The 23366-nt window shown below is 38.8% G+C and overlaps 1 protein-coding gene across 15 annotated transcripts in view; it reads left to right on the top strand.

Annotated features, from left to right (window-relative positions):
• The window catches only part of LOC126872294 (C-type lectin 37Db-like), a 166690-nt gene that overhangs the window by 82799 nt on the left and 60525 nt on the right, over positions 1-23366 (top strand). For 14 of the 15 annotated variants that reach the window (XM_050632127.1, XM_050632137.1, XM_050632112.1 and 11 more), the window contains one exon: positions 11103-11384. The exons of the other annotated variant lie outside the window; for it this stretch is intronic. In XM_050632127.1, coding sequence (XP_050488084.1) covers positions 11103-11384 — 282 coding nt within the window. The remainder of the gene's footprint in view (positions 1-11102; positions 11385-23366) is intronic. 15 annotated transcript variants of the gene reach the window in all.

The following is a 23366-nucleotide window of genomic DNA, read 5'->3' as shown; positions in this document are numbered from 1 at the left end:
AATCGAATACGATTTCTCTACGAGATACCGACGAGTTTGTTCTTGGATCAATTTCTTCCAAGACGTTTATCAGTTGACTATACAAACTAATAGCTGAGAGGTGCCCGAGGCAAGTGTCGCGCAACTTTCTTGCTGCCTTTAGCGTCTTCTGTTTACAATTACTCAAGCCGCTCGTCACGTACGACAGGCTGCGTGTACCGTAAGTTTGCCGTGCAGCCTGGCCGTATTTGCTCGCACGGTATGAATCTTGCGCGGGTCGTCTCACATTTTTGCGGTGAAAACAGTCGGAAGCTCGTCAACCAAACTTCGATCGACTGTCGTTCGTTCGATGTCTTCGGAGTTTATCCCAAAAAGCTTGTCGTTTCTGAAAGAACCGTTCCCTGTTTCTACGTGCACGCTATGTGTGCCTCTTGTTTCCTAGCAACGGTGTATTTTAGTTTTAGTTCCGTTAGTCTGCCGTTATTTAACTTCAGGAAGATTTATGGTCGATACTTAAAGCTCGTACTGATGTATCCATTGATTTAGCGAGCCGGTGTGTAATTTAGTAATTTGCCATTTGCAACTAGCAAATTAAATTTGTAACTCAACATTATATGTTACTTAACGCTATACGTGTAACCAACGCTTTCTATGTACCAGGCAAATCGCTTAGTGCTAAGTGGCTACGCGTCATTCGACTAAATTACTATAGTCCGTTCAACGAGTCCAGCTATAAACATATGCACGTGACGGTATTTGAATAAGACAGGGACGTTGTCGTAGTTCTTAAATATCGTACTTACTACGTACTTACTACGAATTTTGGAGACTGAGAAATTCGTCCCGGATATGAACAAACGACTAGCGTTCGGTGATCGGCCAATGGTTAGATCTGCTGCCTCTCGCGTGTGCTTTCAGCACGCGAATGTTTGTTTATAGCTGTTTATTATAAACTGTATATTACTATTATTATCATAAGCTGTATATTATAATAGCTGGTATCTTGACTCGTTGCACAAACTTTAGACGTATCTGTACGAGCCTTCAAACTGCGTAAGAGAGTACGATCGTTTAGAATTTCAGGACTAAAGAGTTTAGGTACGACGAGACTGTTCGGTTCTATGATCGCGTTGCCTTGAAAAAATACTTCTGGCACAAGGGACTATATTAAATACAACGGCGCTTACTTCGCAACTTGGAAAACAAATACACATGTAAGTGATTCAATGACTTGGCCGAGCAGCACTTTGTATCCTGACGTAAAAGTTTCTGACATGTTTGTACGTTGCGAGGAAAGAAAAACGAACGAATAGAGCGCAGAGATGGTTCGTATTGGAAGGTGAGATCGATTGGACTTTCACGAGTAAATGGAGTTGGTAATTAAAAGGTCGCGACTCCTGTCGACGCGTGGCCAAACGACAACGACGCCCAGTTTCTAATTAGAGTGCCACGGACTTCAGGCTGTGACCGTGTCGAGAGCCTGTAAATTTAGATCCGTGGAGAACAGGAAGTGTTCGTTGCGGCTCGTTTGATTTCCGGCCAGAACGCAGGTGACCCTTGCTGTCGCCAAGCTTGGAAAGCTTCGGATTAAATGAAAGTTCGAACGTCGTTCGTATCATATTCGTTAAGGGTATTCTGGACATTGGTCATTTTGTTTCACCGACGAATATTTCAACGCGATATCTCTCTTACGATGTATAGTTGACGATAAGTATAATTTTAACATCCAACACTAGCGTATAGATAGGAGATTGTACTATTTAACACTTTACCGATCGATAGTCTATTAATCGGCTTTTTGTCGCCGATGATCTTTCTCATTATTCGAGCAGTAATTTGTTATTTAGTACTAAGGTACCTTGCTCAGTTGCGTCAGCTGCGCTGCTTTGTAAGCTTCCAGAGTTTGATACCAATTTGAAAAACGTACCGTCCGCAATGAACAAAAAGAATGGTATTGGAGAGTCTGAACCGAAACAGAGCCGGCGCCAGGGAGAATCTGCGCCTGAGATGCCAGTGGGACGTGCGTATGCTGTTGAATCCTAGCGGTATCGGTAAAATGTTAACGCGTTGAGTGTCGCGGTAGTCATCGGTGATCCATGTTATTAAATTTGTTTAGAATTATTAAGATAAGATCAATCGGATAGGCTAAAAAGTTATCAACAATGCGTATGAACTAGGGAATATTGCGGAGAAAAAGAAGCACAAATACAATATAATATTTTGCAAAAATTAAATGTTACATGGTGTTATATATTGTCAGCGTACTTTAATTAATTTCGATTTCGTTATTATTATTTCATTTGATGACTTTGCTTGGCGTCACATATTTCCATCGATGTCTTTCTGGCCTAGGAATGTAGCTAGGACTGCGACTAGCTTTACCCTTTTCGTAAATGAGATTATCCGAAGCTTTTCGAAAGATGTATGTCGACAAATCCAAACTCGCGTAAGCCGTTTTAGAACAAACTGCATCGCGACTCGATACCAGCCGATGTAGCTGCAAGTGCAGTGGAAGTCGTCTCCTTCGAACGGGACAACTTCTCACTGCTCGTATTACGTAGACGTATTCTGTCTGCGTTGATTTGCTCACCTGGTTCTGCTGATCGGTCGTCAACATTCTAGACAACATAAATGGTGTTCTTAGAAAAGGTTTGAGCAAAGCGTTAAACAATACGTTGAGAATTATAAACAAACTGTAGATGTTTATACACATATAGTGCCCGCGAAAAGTATTTCAATACCATTGCATTTGTTATAGCATTTAAATTCAAGATAAATTCTTTGTCGTTTGGTAGAATTTTCATACGATCAGAAAAATGTTATACGTACAATGAAAATGAAACGTAGAAGCTGATAAAGATCTCTCGAATGGAAAAAAAGTATGTACAAATATTCGCTGGAAACGCTCTTTACTCTCGACGATCTGTTGAAATTTAAATCTCCCGGAAATGTATAAACATTCGCAGTCTAATTACAAACCAAAGCGACAAACCAAACGTTAGAAAATTACAGATCCACTAGATACACAATTTTTCCGAAACATTCGCAACCAGTTGTAACCGTCTAACTTAGTCTAAAATCGTCTAATTTAAACTCGATTTTCCATTTCGAAGAATACGCGAATCGAATAATCGTTGCCTTACGCGCGGTTGCCCGAATAGAAAATCTGCGATTTGGCCGGAATGAAATTTTTAAAGGACAAAGAGAATCGCGTTAACGCGAAAGAGCCGGCATAAAGCATAGAAATTTTGTCAGAGCGTCGACTGTCTGCAGGCGTGTCAGAAGCCTCTGAATAATGAAAGCAGCGTTGCGAATCGACGATGTTTTCCCTATGTTCCGCACGCGACATCAAACTCGCGCCTGAATACGTTTCCGGGCGTAATTTAAGGCTCCCTGGGCGTGACGTTGGTTGGCAAATTCCAACGGGCCGTTAAATAATTCGTCGAACAACGTACTTTCGAGGCCCGATCGATCGTTCCGCCACGGCGTCCTTCAGGCAAGGTGCATTGACTTTTCTTTCCAGCTGAATATTCGAGTGGATCTTGCAGGTGCTGGTTGCCATCGAATTTATCGAGTCGCGTACACGATCCAGCAACGTCACGTCGTTCTGTACGTCGTTCTTTGAACGATTTCCATCTTGTTCCGCGCGATCTTGACGTTTCGCGATCCTTTCGTCGACTATGGCGGATTGGCTGTCTGACGCGTTGTCGATACTATTTCTCAGGCTTTCCTCCAGCTCCAGCAAATCTCGGAAAAACGTTTGGCCTTTGACGCCGAACAGACCTGTTCTGAAACAATTGCGCGTGTCTACCGAGCAACGATTCGAAGAAACGAAAGAAACAAACATCGAACATACCTGTTTTCGTTGTTGCACCTTTTTCTTGCGAGCACGTTCTCCGTATCGGAATGAGACTTCTTCAACATCGCCTGTTCTCTCTTTCGATGCCTCTTCAATTCCATGACGATCATACGTCGAACGATAACGTTCAATTCCTCCTCCTCTTTGCCGGAACTGGTGGCGCGTCTGTCGAGTATTTTTTCCAACAACTTTCACGTGTGCATCGTTTTATGATGTGTGTAATTATACGGTATAAGGAACGAACGAAAGCGTAGTGTGTTTAGAAATTTAATGCCACGGGTCGATGACATTTCTGCAATTTGCTTTTCTCTTTCGAGAAAACACGGGATTACTGAGTTACTAGCCGATCCAAATCAATCCGACGGATTAGAAAGCGTTAAATAATATACGAGGACAGAGCGATGACATCGCGTTCGCGACAATTTCGGTTGAAACCGTGGAAAGGATGGAACTATAGTTAAAATTTCAATCGTGTCGTTTCGATTGAAATTTCAGTCGCGAGTATCCACGACGAGTATCGTACGATCGTAAAAACACATCGAGTATTCTCGTTCTAATTGACTTACGATCGGCTAAAGAAAATCGTAGATTCCGTTCTTCTGTCGTTCCTCGTCCAATTCTTCTTTGGAGACGATCCAACGTCTTCCTCCCCATCTTTGCTTCGAGATATCGCACTCTTGCTCCAATGAAACGCAGATTTTTCTTCCGTACAATTTGCCTCGCTTTTTGGGTCTATTCCAAACTGTTCGTCGAAATAATCGTCCTTCCGCGTACGCGCATCGTCATCCTTATCCGCTGCCTCGCAGAACGAAAATTCCTCGAACGTATCAGCTACCTTTGCAAGATTTTCATTTTCCTTTTGTTCCACCTCCACGGATCCTTTCGATGCACGAGCAGTTTCTTCCGATGCATCCATCTCGAAATCAACTACCTTTTCGTTCGGAAGTTGTTGCGAATTTTTCGCGAACACGACGTCCTCTTGTAAGATCGAAACGAGAAACTTCTCCGCCAGGAAACGACTCACCGTCGCCTCCGAAGGTTTTTCATTTCTCATCTCGAAATTTGCCAAACGTTGCTGCGAATGTCCGCCGTCCCTTCCAATTTCTAAATGCGCCTCGAATTTATACGACGAACGAACCTCGTTGTTGTTCGGGCACGTATTCTCGTTTTCACGAGCAAACGCGTCCTCTGCATATCTTTCCACTCCTGGAACCATGGCAACGTTTTTCATCATAGCGTAATCGGCGAGTTTGCCCTCGGACCAATCTATAAATTTCGACGAGGATGTTGCGCGGCTTTCTTGGAACGTTGCATCGTACTGTGAATTCTTTCCCTCGCTCGTCGACGGTTCCACGTTTTTTAATTTATCGGCTGCTGCATCGAAATTCGTTTCCAGAGTGACGTCGTCGTTCGAGGTTTTATCTAAATAAACGTCCATGTCGTTTCTAATATTCTGCCCGGTGATTTCTATCGAGATTGAATCATAACGACGCTTCTTTCGCTTTTCCAAATGACTTTTCAAATTCTTCCTGAAAGATGCACGAATATCTTGAAAGATCTCCCCGAGTAGACGTTTGACTGTGCAAGGTTCGAACTCCGGACGCCTATGCACGCTGAAAGCAGATCTTCGAGGAAATTAGTCGATTCTTATCGAAGTTAACTGTCTTTCAAAATAATAAGAGGAGACAACAAGAGTATTCGTTTGTACGTATGATACAGTATAAAAATCATCGAATTTATTCTTTAAGAGATTAACGAGCTGTTAAATTAATGACAAAATAGATATATTCGAACATATGGTTCTTATCTGAATTAGCTATTTAAATCAATCGATAACAAATTCAACAATTCTCTTACATCATTCAACGATCGTCTAATCCATTCTTATGAATACTAACAAGTCTCTATACGTCGATAGAAGTACGCGAGTATTTCCTCGTATGATAAAAAACCACCGAGTGAGAAGACAAGTACGCAACAATCTGGAAGTCAGCAACGCCTATCGGATTGGCCGACAAAGCGATTACTCATCGACCGTACGCAATATTCGTCGCACGTAGAACGAAAGTCAGCGTCAACTTGGAAATTGAATCGAATCGATCAACCTTTTCGTGATTATTCGATTTGACGGGCCGCGATTTAATTACTTTTTACCATGGTCGCGGAAGTAACGGATTCCGCGTACGAAAATTCATCGGAAAATAACGGGGGGGGGGGTCGGGAGCGCAATCGGCGCGATACAATCAATTAAATTCAATTACGAGGTAGCCACGCGTACGAACGGGCTTGCGCGACAAAATCGACGTAATTACGCTGGTTCTCGGCGGGAGACCTGGTCAATAATTGATTTCCTCCGCGCCACGAGACGCTTCTCGGTACCAGATGATCCGACGTCGATTTCTTCCACCTTCTTCTCGACTTGTTCACCTCGTAGATCGATAACAACCTCCGGACGCTCGACACCACGAGCAAAACGTTCCACGCGAGGACAGCGAGCGAACAGATGCAGATTAGTGGTAATATCGAGCTCTCGTATCCCAGGATACTTGACATTCGCATAGTAGCAGAATTATGCAGGTAACACGATCACGAAAACGAGAATTTCTGCATGTTATCCTGGCACGTCCTCACTCGCGCATCTTTGCAATTGTTTTCTTTTTGTTACGTTAATTTCTTTCCTAATGAAATTCAAGTAATTTTCTTTCCACGAGAGATTTAGGTTACCGAAAGATGCGAATTTTGCGGTGGCGACTGAGCGATTTGCGATTGTTTTTTGCTTTATCCCGCAATGTTCCGGTTTAGATATACCTACGCGAAGTTTGTTCGTTTCCAACTTTTTGATCGTTTGGTATTTTTTTTTCTTTTTTTTTTTTCATCCCTTTCATCGTGCGCGCGTGACTTCCGGGAGAGCGGCACGGTCGGGAACAATGTAAAAGTGAAGTAAGTATAGCATTTGTAATTTGAAACATGGCTGGACCGTGGCGTAGTTTGGAATTAATTTCCCGGAACCGTTCTAAATGCATTTTCGGTGCAAATATTTTTCGCCGACGAATATGAACGCGAATATTCAAATGCGTGGGAATTAAACCGGTCGCGGTGCATCAAGGAAGACGAATTTCGAACACGTTCAATAAATTGGAAGATACAATTTTATGCAAACGATATTTCGCCTGAGATATTAAACGACCCAGCCTCTAGAATTGCAAATGTGCTCGATGTTAATATGTATGGCATCGTGGAATTTAATATGTCGTGTCACGGTGATTTTACGGCAGATACGATCGGGTCGTGACAAACCCGATCCATTACCGACAACTGTCAACTACATGTTTAAAGACTCAATGTCACGAAGTTCGAGGCCACGAAACGTAATGAGAACGGCATTGTGTTACCGGAACTCGACACAAAGAACGCGGACTCGTAAAGTTTCGTATCTTTTGAATTTCCTTTTCGAAAATGAATAGCTTCTGGTATTTAATAATTTCTAGATAGTAGATGTCGTATGGTAAATATTATGTTTTACGTTACGTTAATACATTGAACAACAAAGTAGAATTGAATAAACTATTGATTCAGCTCCTTGGAAATCATTGGAATTTCTACCGATATTTTTATCGTCGGTTTAAGTTCTCCGCAATTTAACACAAGTTTCCTGAATTTCATTGAACCTGATCGTAATAGTAAGAAAACGGGTACCTATTCTATCGATCCATTATCCAATAGTCCGTCATTAATAATTTACTAGTTGCATAAAACTTTAGGTTTCTAAATCAACACGTTAGATACCAACGACGATATCGAGTATCGTGTGTTCTTAATTAATTATTACTTGACCTAAGTTCCCTATAATTTATAGATATGAAATTCACAAAGTTCCCTAAATTGCCACGAATCGCCTATAATTTCCAAATATTATCGAAATCGATCAGGATCGTATGAAAAACTAAATACCTGTAACGACGTTATTTCCATTGATAAACTCGACGAAATCCATGCAAAATTATATCATTCAAAAATCGAACGTTTCTTTAAACCACTCAACATGAAAATGTGAGAAAGTTGAACGAACTCTGTCCATAATAACCGTTTCAATCGCGATATTTCATCTGCAAATAAAGATAATGTATCTATCAAGGGATTAAAGGCGAATCGGGATCGCATCGTATCACGTTCATCGATCAAACGTCCTCGTTTCTTTCTCGTCGACGAGTATTATCTGAATGAAACGGTGCCCAGCGGTATCGAGCATTGGTTTTTCACCACTTCCTATCCACGAGTGGTGTATCGAGTATCCGGTGCACCCTTTAATTCGTACGCATCGCACGTATACGTGACGTTGACGATTCGAGGACGCCGTTGAACGTCAAACGCATGCCCACGTTGCGAGGACTCTCTAATGGAGTGTCCTGCCAGGTCGAGTGGCTCCGTTGCATATCATTTACCTTTACGAGCAAACGCAGTTACACACTCGGCATAACGTCGATGCTTTAATCACGTGATCCTGATTCTCGGTTAGTCAGCTACGTTTCGACCAATCTCTCTCTGGAACGTGTCGTAAGTTACCGCTTCGTGTCACGTTCATCCTCGTGATCCTCTATAAATAAAGTGTCGGACGATTTTATGCTCCGTTGCCGGTCGATCTCACTGCTATTAGGCTTCGCAAGATCTACGTTCATGACGGCTGCAATTAGTAGACTGCGAATGTTTACGCGAATTTACGCATGTCCGTACAATTTAGCTTTGCGAATGTAATTCAAACACAGATTTATTTGGCGTATCAAAGATTACGATTGAAACGCGGATACCGATGCAGATTTGTATTTTTGCGAAGAGAATTAGAGAGATGGAATCCAAGCTGATATTTGTTCCAGGTATTAAATGTTACAAGGAATATTCTATATGGGATATTTCACTGACTTTAGACGTACGTTTGACAAATTTTTATATTTCTAAATATCTCGTAAATGTATAACAACGTACGGTCTAGTTATAGTATACGCTGTCGTAAAAAGAATCCAGGAATATTACGTAATCGAATTACGCCGTACATAACGTAATAGCCGATTATGAAAACACGGATTAATGAAAAATTTGAAGGCGATCTCTTAGAAGAGTGATCATCGGACAAGAATTGAAACTAAGAAAAATTACGACACTTTTATTCGAAAGTCCCTACTTAATGTTAACACGTATACTTACGAAGTAATTCGAAATAATCTTCTCTCCTATGAAAATGAAGTTACTCCGTTGACCGAAAAAATCGAATATACGATTGCAATTGGAATCGAGGTCGAATCATAAACTACTGGATTTCGACGATAATCTGTACGGGGAATTTGGTGAAAGTTGTATCATAATTTCGTATTTGAACGCGGAGATTTTGGGATGCTGTGTAAGCGAAGGGATTAAATAAAGTGTGCTTATATAAGTTACGGGTATCTTTGTAATTGTTCATGATTGACATGTATTTTGAATACACGATTTGAAGTGCCTCCTACGATAGAAATTATGCTTTCCTTCGATAGATCTGATAAATTATTCAGATCCTATAAATAGAAATCGTGTAATTATCATAACGAAGCTACATCGAGTACAGTTAGCTTTACAATGGGTGCCACTAGGTCAACGTCAAAAATACTGCATTAAAAATGACAAATGAATCTGTCAAGATATTAAATCAGACATCGTTTCTCGATGCCTTAAAACGCTAGCATAGACAACTACGGATATTTTTAAACAGCTTTATTTTCTACCAAACAACATTCTCTTCCCTTACCATCGAAGTGGTTGCTACCTGCGCAAGCTTCTTACGCGAATATCGAGACTTCTGTAAGCTTCTATTCGTTTCCATTCGCAAGAAAGTGCATTACTGTTTCAAGCTGAACGACAGCGATACTGCAGCAGAAAGATGATCACGCAACGACGAACATCGAGTTGATACTGCTTCGACGTCAATAAATTCGATATTTGCAACCCTTACAAATTCAGAAATAAGAAAACGGAAAACTGATAAACCACGATACTTGCTCCATTACAATTTTACTAAAGGAAATCTAACGCGATAGAACTAGTCACGATCATCCTGCGTTACCACTGTACATCCTCCAACGTCGCACGACAATAACGAACAATTTTCACGCGGATTATACCAAAGGATAAGGAGAAATATGTTAAAGACACCGCGAAAGGAAGTGAAATAGATCAGCGTAGCGACGAACGGGGGAAAACGTTCCCTAAGTGACGACATTTTCACAGAATGTTTCCCACAGCTGGTCAAAAACCCGGAATAGAAGAAAGGAAGACGGAGACGCGGAGCAGTGTATTACTCCGGTTCCGTGGCCCTCTTAGGAGCTCTTAGCGAGTCGTACGAAAAGTTTCATGCATACGAATGTACGAGAAACTTTAGATGCACGGCGTTTCACGACGTATTTGGAATTAAGGCAGAAGAACAGCAAGAGAGAAAAAGAGATGAGACGTATCGGAATAGGTGAGAGAGCGGTAAAGAGAAAGAGAGAGAGAGAGAAAGAGAGAGAAAGAGAGAGAAATAAAGAAGGAACACGTAGATAATGGAACAAAAGATGATATAACGTATATTATTGCTTTCATAAGTCGTCACTTGTCGTTCGGTAAAATTGCACTTTTTTAGAATGCCACTATGCAACGATAACGGATGGATAGGAATGCATGAAGCATGAAAGGATAATACAAAAGTACGTACAGTTTCACGAAACTACATACACGAACTTCGTACACGGTGTACATAAAGTTTCGTTCCACGTTACGACGGATATATCGAGTTTTAGTTCAAACGAAAAATACTTGGTTGGAATGTATCGAATGCACCTTGAAGTGTCTTTAAAATTAAGTTCGACGAAGTAGGAGCGTAACTATGGCGTGACGCTGTAAGAAAGGAAAGAAGGACAAACGGAAAAGGAAGAAAAGGAAGGGACGATGAGTTTTGTCAGTGGACTCGTCGACAAAATAACCTAACAGATCCGTATCTTAGATGCTGAGATAACGGACTCAAGTCAGAGAATGTAGGAGAAGCGTTTGCGACAATTGCCTTCGGTGTATATCTCTCTGGTGGCTGAGAACGTCGGCGTACAATATAAAAATGTATCGAAAGAGAACGAAGCGGAATAAAAATGAAATAAATGAATTTAAAAAAACAAAACGAAATAAAAAAAGAAACAAAAAAAAAACTCACACACAAACGCAAGGTAATTGGCCTGATTACGAGAGCAACATGATTTCTGTCTTGCAGGCGGCGCGGAGACAGACGCGGTACAGGCGATCTTGGCCAGATATCTTCAGAGGCGTCTTCAGGGGTCGCAGCTGTCGACGCCGCCGCCGCCAGCTGTCCTCTTCAGTAGCAATAACCAGGCCAGAATGAGACACGCTCAAAGGACTACCAGCAATGCGTTGCCGAAGAATGTCAGCGAGAAAGAGAGGAGGGAACGCGTGGAGGATTACGAGGATTACGAGGACGACCTTGAGGGTTTCGAGGACAGTGAGAGGAGCAGGACCAGATTCGATCTCTTCGCCGGTAAATCCTTGAGCCCCGCTCATATTCCATTTTTCGGATCATTTCGTGTCTTGATATTTTATCACTCGAGTATTTTATGATCTTCGGATAAGCTTTTGTAATGGTCTTCGGTGAAAGGGAATTACAGACGAGAATATGTCTACTATGTCTCGATGTTCGATCAGTATTTTAATTTAATAGTTTGGTAAATTTATTTAAGGATTTCCCGTTGGATGAATTGAAAAACAACGACGTTTTTTGTGCTTCCCCGATCATTGAAAATACGCGGCAACTTTTAGTAAAATTAACGCCGATTTTTATTCGGATATAAAATCAATTACGTATATCTACCGATTTGCGTCATTGTTAATTTAATTATCGTCAACTATGTAGAGTATATTTAGGTGTACAATACAAGTCGATAATTGTAGCGCTAGCGGTTTACAGAACACGTGTTAGAAATGGGAATTAAGACTGTAGGTTTTAGAATACGTTACTTTCCTACGTTGCAGCACATAGTTGAGGGGGGATAATCACATTAGCACTGGGACGAGAAGAAAGTGGAGTTGCGCGAGGACGTGGAATTTCGGACAGAAAGTTAGCCTCGTAGCGACTAATTACTAACTGTTTCTTCTAATTACTAAAGGTCCATTCGCGAATCAGTAAATGTAAGAAACTCCGAAAGAAACTAGTCTTCGACTCTTTTTATTTACTTGCCATGTATATATCATTGTTCGTAATTGGCAGTATCTTTCTTCGCTTTTCGCCAAGTTTTCGATCGGTTCAACTGTCACGTTATAGCGAAATTGATTTCACATCGTTATTTACGTTATTCGCGTAATTATTATTATAATTATTAGACTACGGATTGTCACACATTTATGCACATTATGCGTTTAAAAATTCATAGAACGCCATGCAGAAATATAGTACAAAGTAACCAAAGCAGAATGCTCGTTATAATTTCTACTTAGTAGACGAAGCACATTTCTATCGGGTTTCCATTTTCTTACCTGCGTTCAAATATGAAATTTAATAAAAAAATTACAGTCTAACGACTACATATCGTATATCAGCTTAGAAACAATAGCGATGAGATTCATATTCACCGCCTATAGTTCGCTTACGAGTTCGTGTCGGTAAATGCCATGCTTGCCACGTTACTTGAAGTTATCGCGGATTCATTTACGCATTGACGCCAAGTTTGAAGCCTGTGCACGGCTACGTGATTACTCTTCTGCAATTACCACGTTTAATCCGGTTATACCGTTATTTAGCCAGCCATTCCTGTTATTACACGTAAAATACAAGGATGAACGGATTATCGAGCGAACCCGTGTGTAGCTATGCAGCACGGATAATCAAATAAAACGACGGCTAATCGGACAATCGAAGATAACGGGCGATACCTATCCAACGACGCAGACATTGCTACTATTAATATCTGGATATTCGAGCAGGTCTGTTATCAGCAGCCGAATAACGCTTTCTGATCACTGGCCTGACTGATCGTTTCCGTTTGAAACGATTCGAAATTGTTCGTTGGCCGGTCATCTATATTCGTTTGCTCTGTTCCTCAATGGAATTATTCTGTTATACAGTTAGCTTGTCTATTTGGATTTGTAAAATAATGTTGCAAATTGGAAATGGAACGGAAATTTCTCTATTTGCAAATGGAAAAGATTGATCACTATCGCACGTGATATAGTATGGTTTTGCGAGGTACTAAAATGTTCGGATGTTTGTTCCGTGTGTCTCTAACTCTAAGTAACACTGTGTGGGTTTTCGTCTCGTTCTTCTTACGAGTGATGTATCCTTTCGATATATCACTTTTAAAGTCTTTTTATATTAACAATGCTTTCGTAGCTCGAAAGACATTTTAAAAGTAACGATGTGAAAATCGTTATTTAACAATCAAATATATTTTGTGCTGCTTCTTATTTTTCCTGCTCTTGGTGCTTGCATCCACGTATTTTATCGGATATAAAAGAGAAAAAGAAGTTTTCGTATAGAAGGCAAATATTATCTAAACTCTCTTATCTGTTAATCGTCTGTAACGAATTCTACGTATACAAATTTCTTATATTCGATCACCAGCTATCGCTAAAAATTCCAAAATGAAAGATCTGGAATCTCCTGCTTTCGGTTAGCGCGGAATTTCGGCGACGCTTCGCAAGAAGGAAGCGAGGTCATCGCTGTCCACCGTCTCGAAATTACTCACCTGCCGTGTGTAATGCGACGACAAGGGAGTAGAGGAGCGTGCATTGACGTCACAATGCCACACGCCTCTGTTCGGATCCGTTCTGATCGTGTCGAATCGTTCGACGGTAGAACACGTCTGCCTTGCTGGCTGCACGCTTCAGATCTCTCGCATCTCTCAACCCGGCGCGAGAATGCTTTCGTCCATCGCAAATACCGCCTGTTCTTCGCGCCGTAACGTGTATTCCTTGAGTAGTTTGGATTTTCTAACACAGCTCGCGTCGACCTGCATTGAGATTGAAATTCTACTTCAAGAATTTCTCGAATTTCTCGAGATATATAGGAAATCGAAGAACATGGTCGAAAATTCACGAAAACGAGGAACGTAGAAACGTAACCACTTCTTTCTTGGTTTTTATTATCAAGAAAATTGTTGTAGCGAATAATAAATCTCTTCATTTTTGTCATTTTTATCGTATATTTTTTAATAAATTTATTTCGTGCACAGACGATGAAGCTAAGAAGATTGTACCGTTGTGTTTTCATTATTAAATTCTTTTCTTCCGTTCTATTAATTTTGAATGGAATGTATGTTTCCAACAATGCGTCTGCCGTATTTTTTAATACTAATTTTGTACTATTGTATTATAAATTAATTGCGATAGCGGAATCGTAATAATAATAATAATAATAATAATAATAATAATAATAATAATAATAATAATAATAATAAAGTGTATATTGCACATGACTACATACAGTACCAGAGTAAACAGTAATAACAACAATAATAATAATAATAGAACACGTGCAGATCATGTTTATATGTAATACTATAATGTGACACACCGTGAAGTTAATCGACTGACCCCTTAATTTGCATTCCATTTCCAAGTGGTAAATTGTAATTTGCAGAAACGTTTAAAATGCCATTTCACACTTTACGTAGGATAGAAGCAAAATTGTATAATTTATGTCGTTTATAAACTGAATTAACAAATTTTACAGAGTTTTAATTGCGTGTTCTAACGAACCGACACTATTTACCGTATCTTTCAATTCTACACGTTTAGTTTATTTTGCATTTTCATCATAGTAGTTGTACGAAATTTCGTGCAACGAATTCCGGCAGCATTTCGTAGTCGCTGGTTGCCACGATTCGCATTCAATTTTCATAAAGTTCCTTTGTAGTTGCTGACGGGACAAACGGTGCACTTCATCATGGAAAAATGAGAATTGAAACTTTCTCTTTGTCTTTCAAATTTCAGACTCTCGAGAAAGTTTGCGACATGGTGCTAAGTCTTACGTCGAAATTCGCGTCGTGCCTTGAATCTCGCAGAACTTGAAATTTTACTCCCTTACCATTCCTTCGTATAGCAATTCTTACATCGAACAATATAAAATTTTATAAATATTAGAAAAATTTCTCTTCGAAGTTAATAAACGAAGATCGTTGTCTTCCCAACGGATACGATATAACAAAACATAATTTGTGATATCGTTTCATCAAATTTTTTCTTCCTTTAAATACCACCTTCGACACGTATGTTCGTGTGTACAGCAATTAATTTACTAGACATTATCACATTGTAACACCGAACTAAATTTTACGGAAAAATATCTCGATTTCATATTCGGCCAATTGGTTCGATTTTAATGTTATTGAAAATATATGGAGCTTGTTCAAATCGCGTGTTTCCTCATCGCTAATCTTCACGTTTTTATTTTTTATTTTGAAGACAAAAATTCCAGATGTTTGCCAAATTAATAAGGAGGATGAATATATATGGAGAATGTCAGAGTTGGAACGATTTAAAATCAGGACAAAAAGAGGAAATATAAATTATTAATACGCTGCGAATTTTTATGCACTTAAAAAAGTTTGCAATACATTGATATTATAAAACCGCAGAAATGCAGAAAATTTACGTAATATGTAAAAATATCCAAAATATCCTGCTTTCTATAACACTCGTTAAATAAAACAATGTTTTACCAGGGCCTACTTTTTAAATTATATTCTCGAAAATATGAATTTGCATAAAAATTCGCGGTCTAATTATCAACATGTGTACGGTTACGGTTACAGTATAATTACATATATATTAAGTTACATGTTAATAACATATTAGAAGTTCCTAAATTTTGCTTTTAAAATTCTCTCGCGTCTCTCAGTTTCGCTAAAATAGCGAGGACCGTCGAAAATTTTTAACGAGCCAAATTCGCCAGATCGGGACCGTGGAACTTTCGAAAGCAAAATTTTCAACAAAATCTGCTTTCCTTCGTGTACCGAAAAGCTGAAGCTCGATCGAATGACCGGTGTACAGAAACAGAACGGAAACATGAATTCTACGACGGATTGACACGTATGCAAACGTGACATATTGGACCTTTACTCTATTTTTCCTCGTTTTATTTTTCTATTAACGAAAACGTTTCTCTACGACCACCCCTCACCCTCAACTTCTGCCGAACGATTTAAAGTTCGTGTGTTCGATATTTCAGCCGAGAGCCTTGTCGTGCTTTTAATTGAGCGCAAGGGATTTCGATATTCGTGCGATGCAATATGCAATCGAGTGAGCCATCCAATCGAATGGTCACGGGTCGTCGATTGCATCGACGATGCAACGACAGCCGGGGCCGACTTGTTGATAAGTTTTATTTGTTGCTCGTCAACCGGTCCACGCTTCCCCTTTCCTTTGTCCCCTGTCTTTCAATCGGGCTAGATTCGACGTTCATCCAATTAAATGTTCGCGGCCTGTTTCCCACTCGTAAACCATCGTGCAGCGATTTCTCTTTCCAGCTTAACGTGCCTGTTCCATGGCAAATCGTTTAATTACACCGGTGTTTGTTAATGTCCAGTAACACGGCCTGAAACGCGCTTTGTGATAGTATTCGCGGATTCGTCGATCGAACATAAGATTACGTTGCGTCAGGTTTGTGCACGATGCAACCCAATTTATAGAGTTTAGCAGGATTATGGCTTGTATAATATTAAAACTGTTGAATTCTTTTGTATACAAGTGAAACAACGAAAGGTAGATAGGCAATAACATGTGTGCGATGAAAGAAATGTTGTTAGTTTGCTTTCTTATACGTGTAAATATATATGAGGATTATATGGATTGTATAATATAATGTAATTATACGAATTATATTATTTTATATTTTATTTAGTTTTACATAGTCTTTCTCTTTCGTGTTTGCACCAACTTGCGAGCTTCTGCGTTAAGTGTAGACAGAATTTTAAACAACGATGTACCTACATATCGATTTTGATCTAAAATTTAAATAAACATATCTTTTAGTTTCCTTACGTTAATTCAGACATCAGATAATTATCTTTCTTAGATAATATAATGTTTTCTTCATTTAAAGACCAAATTTAATATATCGATCATCCTTCCTTTTTTGTATTACTGTTTGTGAATTGTCAAAAAAAAAAAAAAAAAAAAAGAAGCATCGTGTATCAAATAACCCAACAAAATTTCTCCTGATCTTTTTAAAGTTTGTTCCGTGTAATTATTAAATTAGAATTTCGTGGCGTATCAAACGAACGTTGTCTTCCTTCCGATTCCATTACTACGACAAATTTGATTTCATCGTTGGAAGTCGCGGAAATATAATTTCAACCAGACGAAGGCAATAGTATTGTACGCAAAGAATAAGAGAACGGTAGAAATTCATGGCGGATTGCAAATTCGTTTCTCGGGACCGTGCAAAGGAACTGTGTCAAAAGTGTTTGCAGTATTTCGTTCTCCATCGCTTGAAAGTTTCCTTTGGCCCGCGGCGGCTCGGAAATTAACAGATATGTAGGCGTGTTTGCGAAGCGGGTAAAAGTCGCGATGAAACACGCGGAAGAAGCACGAACTTTCAAAGACCGTTTTTCTTCTACTTTTGGGAATGATTGGAAGTATCCTACGCTTTCAACTCGGTTGATATAAATTCAATTTATATTTTCCAGTTTCGAGCAAAAGCACGCTGTATTTCAAATTCATAAAATTCTTTTCGTAATATCGAAGGATGAAATTAAAAAAAAAAATTCTTATTCTTCGCAAGAGAATAATTAGACGAAAGATTTACTGCTCGTGGCTTGAACAATTTACGATCGAATAATTTTGATAAAATATCTTTACGAATTAATAGTAGTTGAATTTCGCGTTGATCGACTTTTTTAAGCGAATGTACATTAATTTGTACTTAGTAGTTTACATTTTTCCGATAAAGCTTGGCAAACTCCTCGGTAAACTTTCGTAATCGATGTTACCGATCGTATTATGCGTGTACGGTTCTCGTATATCGCATCGAAGTTTCGCATCGACAACTTGATACTTTAACTACATTCTACTTAAAGTTGGCATTGTTAGATTTCTAATTTAACGCAATTAATATCCTATCGGATAGCTGGTAACGTGATTGTAAATTCAGACACTCGTCTAGCAATGAAATCAGCGTACGAATTAATTAAAACTCGATCGATGGTTTTATTTGAAGGAACACTCATCATCGAACAGACGCTTCGAAGTACCTCCGTACTCGAGTCGATTATTCTTTAACAATGTACATAAGTACACGTAGCAGTGCACATAGTCCTCGCATAGTACCTATGGATTTCCGATCTTAATACGCTTGCATACTAATCATTACTCGCTATTGGTTCAATTCCCAGGACAGTGAAGAAGCTATACAAGGAATTCTTCCTTTAGGAAACAAGATACAGAAAATACAGAAAATGATACGCACACAATATCGCTCTTTTACGTGTACAGATAATAATTTCGTAACATTTGAAAACATACGGATTTTTGTAAATTGAGGTTTAACATCACAGGCATTTTTCCGAATTAAAAAAGGTTCCTTGCTTGTACAAGCGAATTAATTCTTTTCCAAATTAAATTAAACGTCGTGTCGTAAACATAACTACATAGCGGAATTAATAATAATTGTACGATTCTTTATATTATGGACAAACTCCGATATCAGAAAGACGATCGTTAATCAAACGTGCGTATTTCCTGTATTAACAAAAATATTCATGAATCGATCTCTTCTATATTAAACTGGATTAAACAAAACGCCAATATTTCATTCATACATTACGTGTTGCTGTGTTTATTCGTGCATCGAGGAAATTTTAATCGAATCATCGATAAATTCGTGTTTAAGAGCAAATTGTTGTATGTTAATATTTGGCGATTAATCTAACCGGTTGTCAGCATCTTTAGAATAGCTAACTTGATAAACACGTGGAAGATATTCGCTGTCATCTAACAGAACGCTGGTATTTATTGCGTTATCGTGTCACATTAATCACATATACGCCAGAGCATCGTGGAAATTGCATATTTATAAAATGACATTTCACTGTTTATTATATGTGAGACAATATGTTGCATAATGCAGCCTGAAATTAACATATCGAACATGTATTTTGCTCAAATAAATGCGAAACTAATTATCCGTTATCGCTACGAACCTTCATCTCGATCGACGCACGAACTAAATGTATTTCCATTGTCCTATTTCGTCGATGCATTCGATCGCGTATCACGCGATTAAGAACGCAAGCTCGTAAGAAATATGATATTTCGTAAAGTTATAATTTTCAGAATTTACGACCATTGGAGTCTTTACGTGTCGTATACGAGATAAAATTAGTACGGTTTTAGAACGTAGTTTGGAATAGAATCTGCAAACTATGTAATTTCAATCTTTTGCTATAACATGTTATTATTCTCATACCGTTTAATCTTCTTGTTTCATCTCATTATTTTTCACCTCATTTTCTTCTCTTTTCAGATAATATATATCCACGAGAATATTTCTCCAAATATCTACCTCAACGTTTAATGAAACTTTATATGACATCAAAGAGTTATTTTTAATTTACATCTCTCACGATTATGAAAATTAATATCGTAAATTTCAAAGGCATTTTGTGTCCAACAAAATGAAATTTACGTTTATCAGAGAGTACGCGAGCAGAAAGAATACGACGCATATTTTCCCAAACCGTCCGATCGCGCACGTTGCTCTCAAAACGTATAATATTCCGTTTCTGGTAATATTTCTTCGCTATTTTTATACTACGTTACCGTTTCATATCCCTCTATTTATTTATCCCTGCGTAGAACGCGTTCCTCGAAATGCACCAAGTAAATAATTTCATAGAAGATATATCCCCATAACTGTGGCGGCCATTTACGAAGCTACGGTGCAATATCGCGAGGTCGGTCGAATTACGTACAACCGTGCACGCGTACGCACACGCCAGGGGCAGTCAGATCGCGCAAAATAGCGATGAAATTTCGAATAGAGCAGATATCTGTTCATCACCTGTCAGCTGTTAGACCTATCATATCGTTCCGTCGTTTCTTCGACATTTGGCAGGAATTAATAATTGTCCATCGACGCGCATAATGCGCTCCAATGCGCGTTCACCATTCCTCTGTCCCAGTTAATAGCTATTTTCTGTTATTCCAGTATACCGTTCACCGTCTGCTTCAATTTATTTCGAAATATCCCAACGACAATGCCCTCTATCGCTTCGCCCCACGCTTATTTGATTATCGCTTCGAAGAAATTTATTCAGCCGAACAGCGTTATTTTGTTTGACATTTTGCGCGCGCGATGTTTCATTAGAATCTGTTTAACTCCTTTACAAACTCAAACACTTTATACTAAACTGCTTTTCAAACTACTCGTACGAATATCCTTTAATTTTCTCATGCGTTTCTCCGTAATTAAAAGGAAAATTATTTATGTTCTTTATCATGTTGTACGCTAACGGTACGATTATTCGTAGGAACACTTAACTCTAATTTATTATTAATTTATTGACAATACAAAGTGTACGTAGGAAGTATACAGAGTGGTTGATAACTAGTGGTACAGGCGGAAAGGGAGTGATTCTACGCGAAAAAAGAAGTCGAAAATATAGAATAAAAATTTAAAAATTTAAAAATTTAAAAATTTAAAAATTTAAAAATTTAAAAATTTAAAAATTTAAAAATTTAAAATTTTAAAATTCAAAATTTTAAAAATTTAAAAATTCAAAATTTTAAAAATTTAAAAATTTAAAAATTTTTTAAATTAAAAAAATAACGTCAATCGGGACAACGATCTACAGCGAGATCCGTTATAACGAGACGCGATAAAGTGCACGCGTACCAAGCGAAAATTCAAAGTTGATTTTCTCGAAAACAAAGCCTCAAACGACAAATTTTTATTCTATATTTTCGACTTCTTTTTTCGCGTAGAATCACCCCCTTTCCGCTTGTACCACCAGTTACCAACCACCCTGTATTTGTATTTACAAGAAATATATTTTCAATATTGATCTTCTCAAGTACCTTAAACTATTCTTTTATCAACTTCTATACCGCTTCTGTCTTATGTAATACCAAGTATATTACACAACACGTGTTAATATTTGTACTTTCGTTTCGATCATTCGATATTCAATATGCATTGCCGTTAACGCAACTATTTCTTCCTGCTATTATACGTTTTAATCGTTCAATGTTTGTCATTCGATCGGAAGAACATAAAAAGATAATAAGCTTGCAACTAAATGCTGCGGCAAGATTATCGAAAAGAAAACATTTCTAACGAAAGAACATATGCAACTGTAAAGACGGATTCTAATCCTAATGCCTTAAGACATTTTTCGTTAACTTACGATGCTTACAACCTACCTACCCATCAAATTGTATTAGGTTGTCCGAAAAGTTTCTTTCGTTTTATAAGGAAATAATAGACGCACAATGTTTTCTGTTTTATATTAGTTTATTGAATTATGCACGAACATAATACTAGAAATATAACGAAATAGATCATACCTAATTCAATAAAATAATATAAAAAAGAAATTATTGTTCGTCTATTATCACCTTATGAAACGAAAGAAACTTATCGGACAACCTAATACCTACAACTGCTTATTCGATAAATTTGTGTAAACTTTAATTCGGTGAACGTTGCGCAATAGAAACTCAGCGCGTACATTTTCAATCGATTGATCTATGAGTTGGTTGACGGCACACCGTTTGCACTAAATAATTCGAACCGATGCCGGGATGTTTACAATCTCCCAGGGATTAGTCGGAGGAAATAGAAACCCGATCGAACGAACGATCGGTATGCGGATAAACGAATTTGATCGTGTCGTGTTTGGATAAATAATCGACTGTCATGGGTTTCGCGAGAGTCGATGTAATTCGATTGGAAATACAAGTCGCAAATGTATGTGGCCGAGACACGACGCTTTCATCGGGAAGTTGGCGAATAAGAAGGACAAACGCTAGATTTCTATCCCAATATCGCACGCAAAAGCGTGTAAACAGGCGGCCAACGGATTTCACTTCGCCTCTTTTCCTTTCTCTTTCTCCTCGTCCCTCTTTTTCCCTCCGTCTAAATCTCGAGCTCGGACCCTTTGTTCGTTTGCTCGAGCTCGGGAAACCTTTTTCGACTTCCAGATCCGTAGCAAGCATTTTGGAAACCTTTGCCGATCTTAGACTTCTCGTGAACCTTTCTGGAAAAACTTTTTACCTTCCGTTCGAAGCCCTGTTGACTTTTAGAAGCCATCCACCGGAAAATGTTCCTATGGCGCACTTTGTCGTGGACAAAATCACGTTCAACTCGGTTTTAAGAGACTCTTACGTCGGAAAGAAGATTACACTTTCCGAGGGCCAGAATTCTTCAGCTGAATTTCTTTCTCCGCGATTCTTCGAGACCAGCTCGCCCTCGCACCTTCGTCTTTCAATTAAACACGCGACTTGTAATTCCTATAATAATTTCCGACTTTATCGTACGCGTGTATATCTATAGTTTCATCATTTGTTCGCGTAACGTTATTTAGCGTAAGTTGCGTGCTTCTATCTTCTAATTATTTCATTACAAATCTATTATTCCGTTATATCGTATCGTACGTGTTTTATACTCTAAATAAAATAAAATTTACCGATAAATACAATATTCTAACATTTATGACCTGCGGTATGTATTCGAAATTTGTCACGTTCTCCTCTACCCTATATGCTCGGTAACCAATTTTTACCATTATTCGTAAGTTTTAAACAAATAATGTTTGATACTTTTAGAATTTAAAGTTTTCCGACCAATCACTTTCGAAAGTACAGAACGCGTATAACTCGTGAAACTTGAATCAGGCGCGCGGTTACAAAGCGGATAACGATTCGATTACTCATTGCCAGTCGACGAGCGTCCACCCATGAAGGAGGCGGTTCTTGAAATCCAGCTGAAGCTGTTTCGAACTTTTAATCAGTTTACATGATTTCGCGGGAATTGGAGTTTCCGTGGGCCGCTATAAACGCTAATTAAGCCGTTTCGCCGGCTAGGATGCATTGTGTTCTCGCGCGTGTGGCGCAGCCTTGTCGCTTTTCGCCGCAATCGCGGGATTTAAACGCTGACGGTTTAATTAGGGTTACACAGTTTTGCCTGTCGAAATTAGCGCGGTTGACGTCGGAGGTACAAAGGCTCGCGGGACTAACGCGACCCGTCGAGGGCACCGTTATTAAAATTACGACACTTCGTATTAGCGACGACGTTGCGCTACAAAGTCTGGCAAAATGTACAGGGTGGTTCTCTTATCTCGGATTTCTTGATATCTTACAGTCGAAGAATCGAAGCAAAGGAGACTGTGAATGGCAAAACTAAAGTTTCGATTATCGAAATGTTATTTATTGACAAAATGTAACAAAATTTATTTATTACACGTGCTATATTACCTTGTATAACTGCACTATGTTTTCATTTTAATAGTTTAAAGATCATTTAACTAAC

The sequence above is a fragment of the Bombus huntii genome, chromosome 1 (genome assembly GCF_024542735.1).
Source record: "Bombus huntii isolate Logan2020A chromosome 1, iyBomHunt1.1, whole genome shotgun sequence".
Classification (NCBI taxonomy): domain Eukaryota; kingdom Metazoa; phylum Arthropoda; class Insecta; order Hymenoptera; family Apidae; genus Bombus; species Bombus huntii.
Note: the sequence above shows the minus strand (reverse complement) of the source record. Positions and strands in the feature narration are given on the sequence as shown.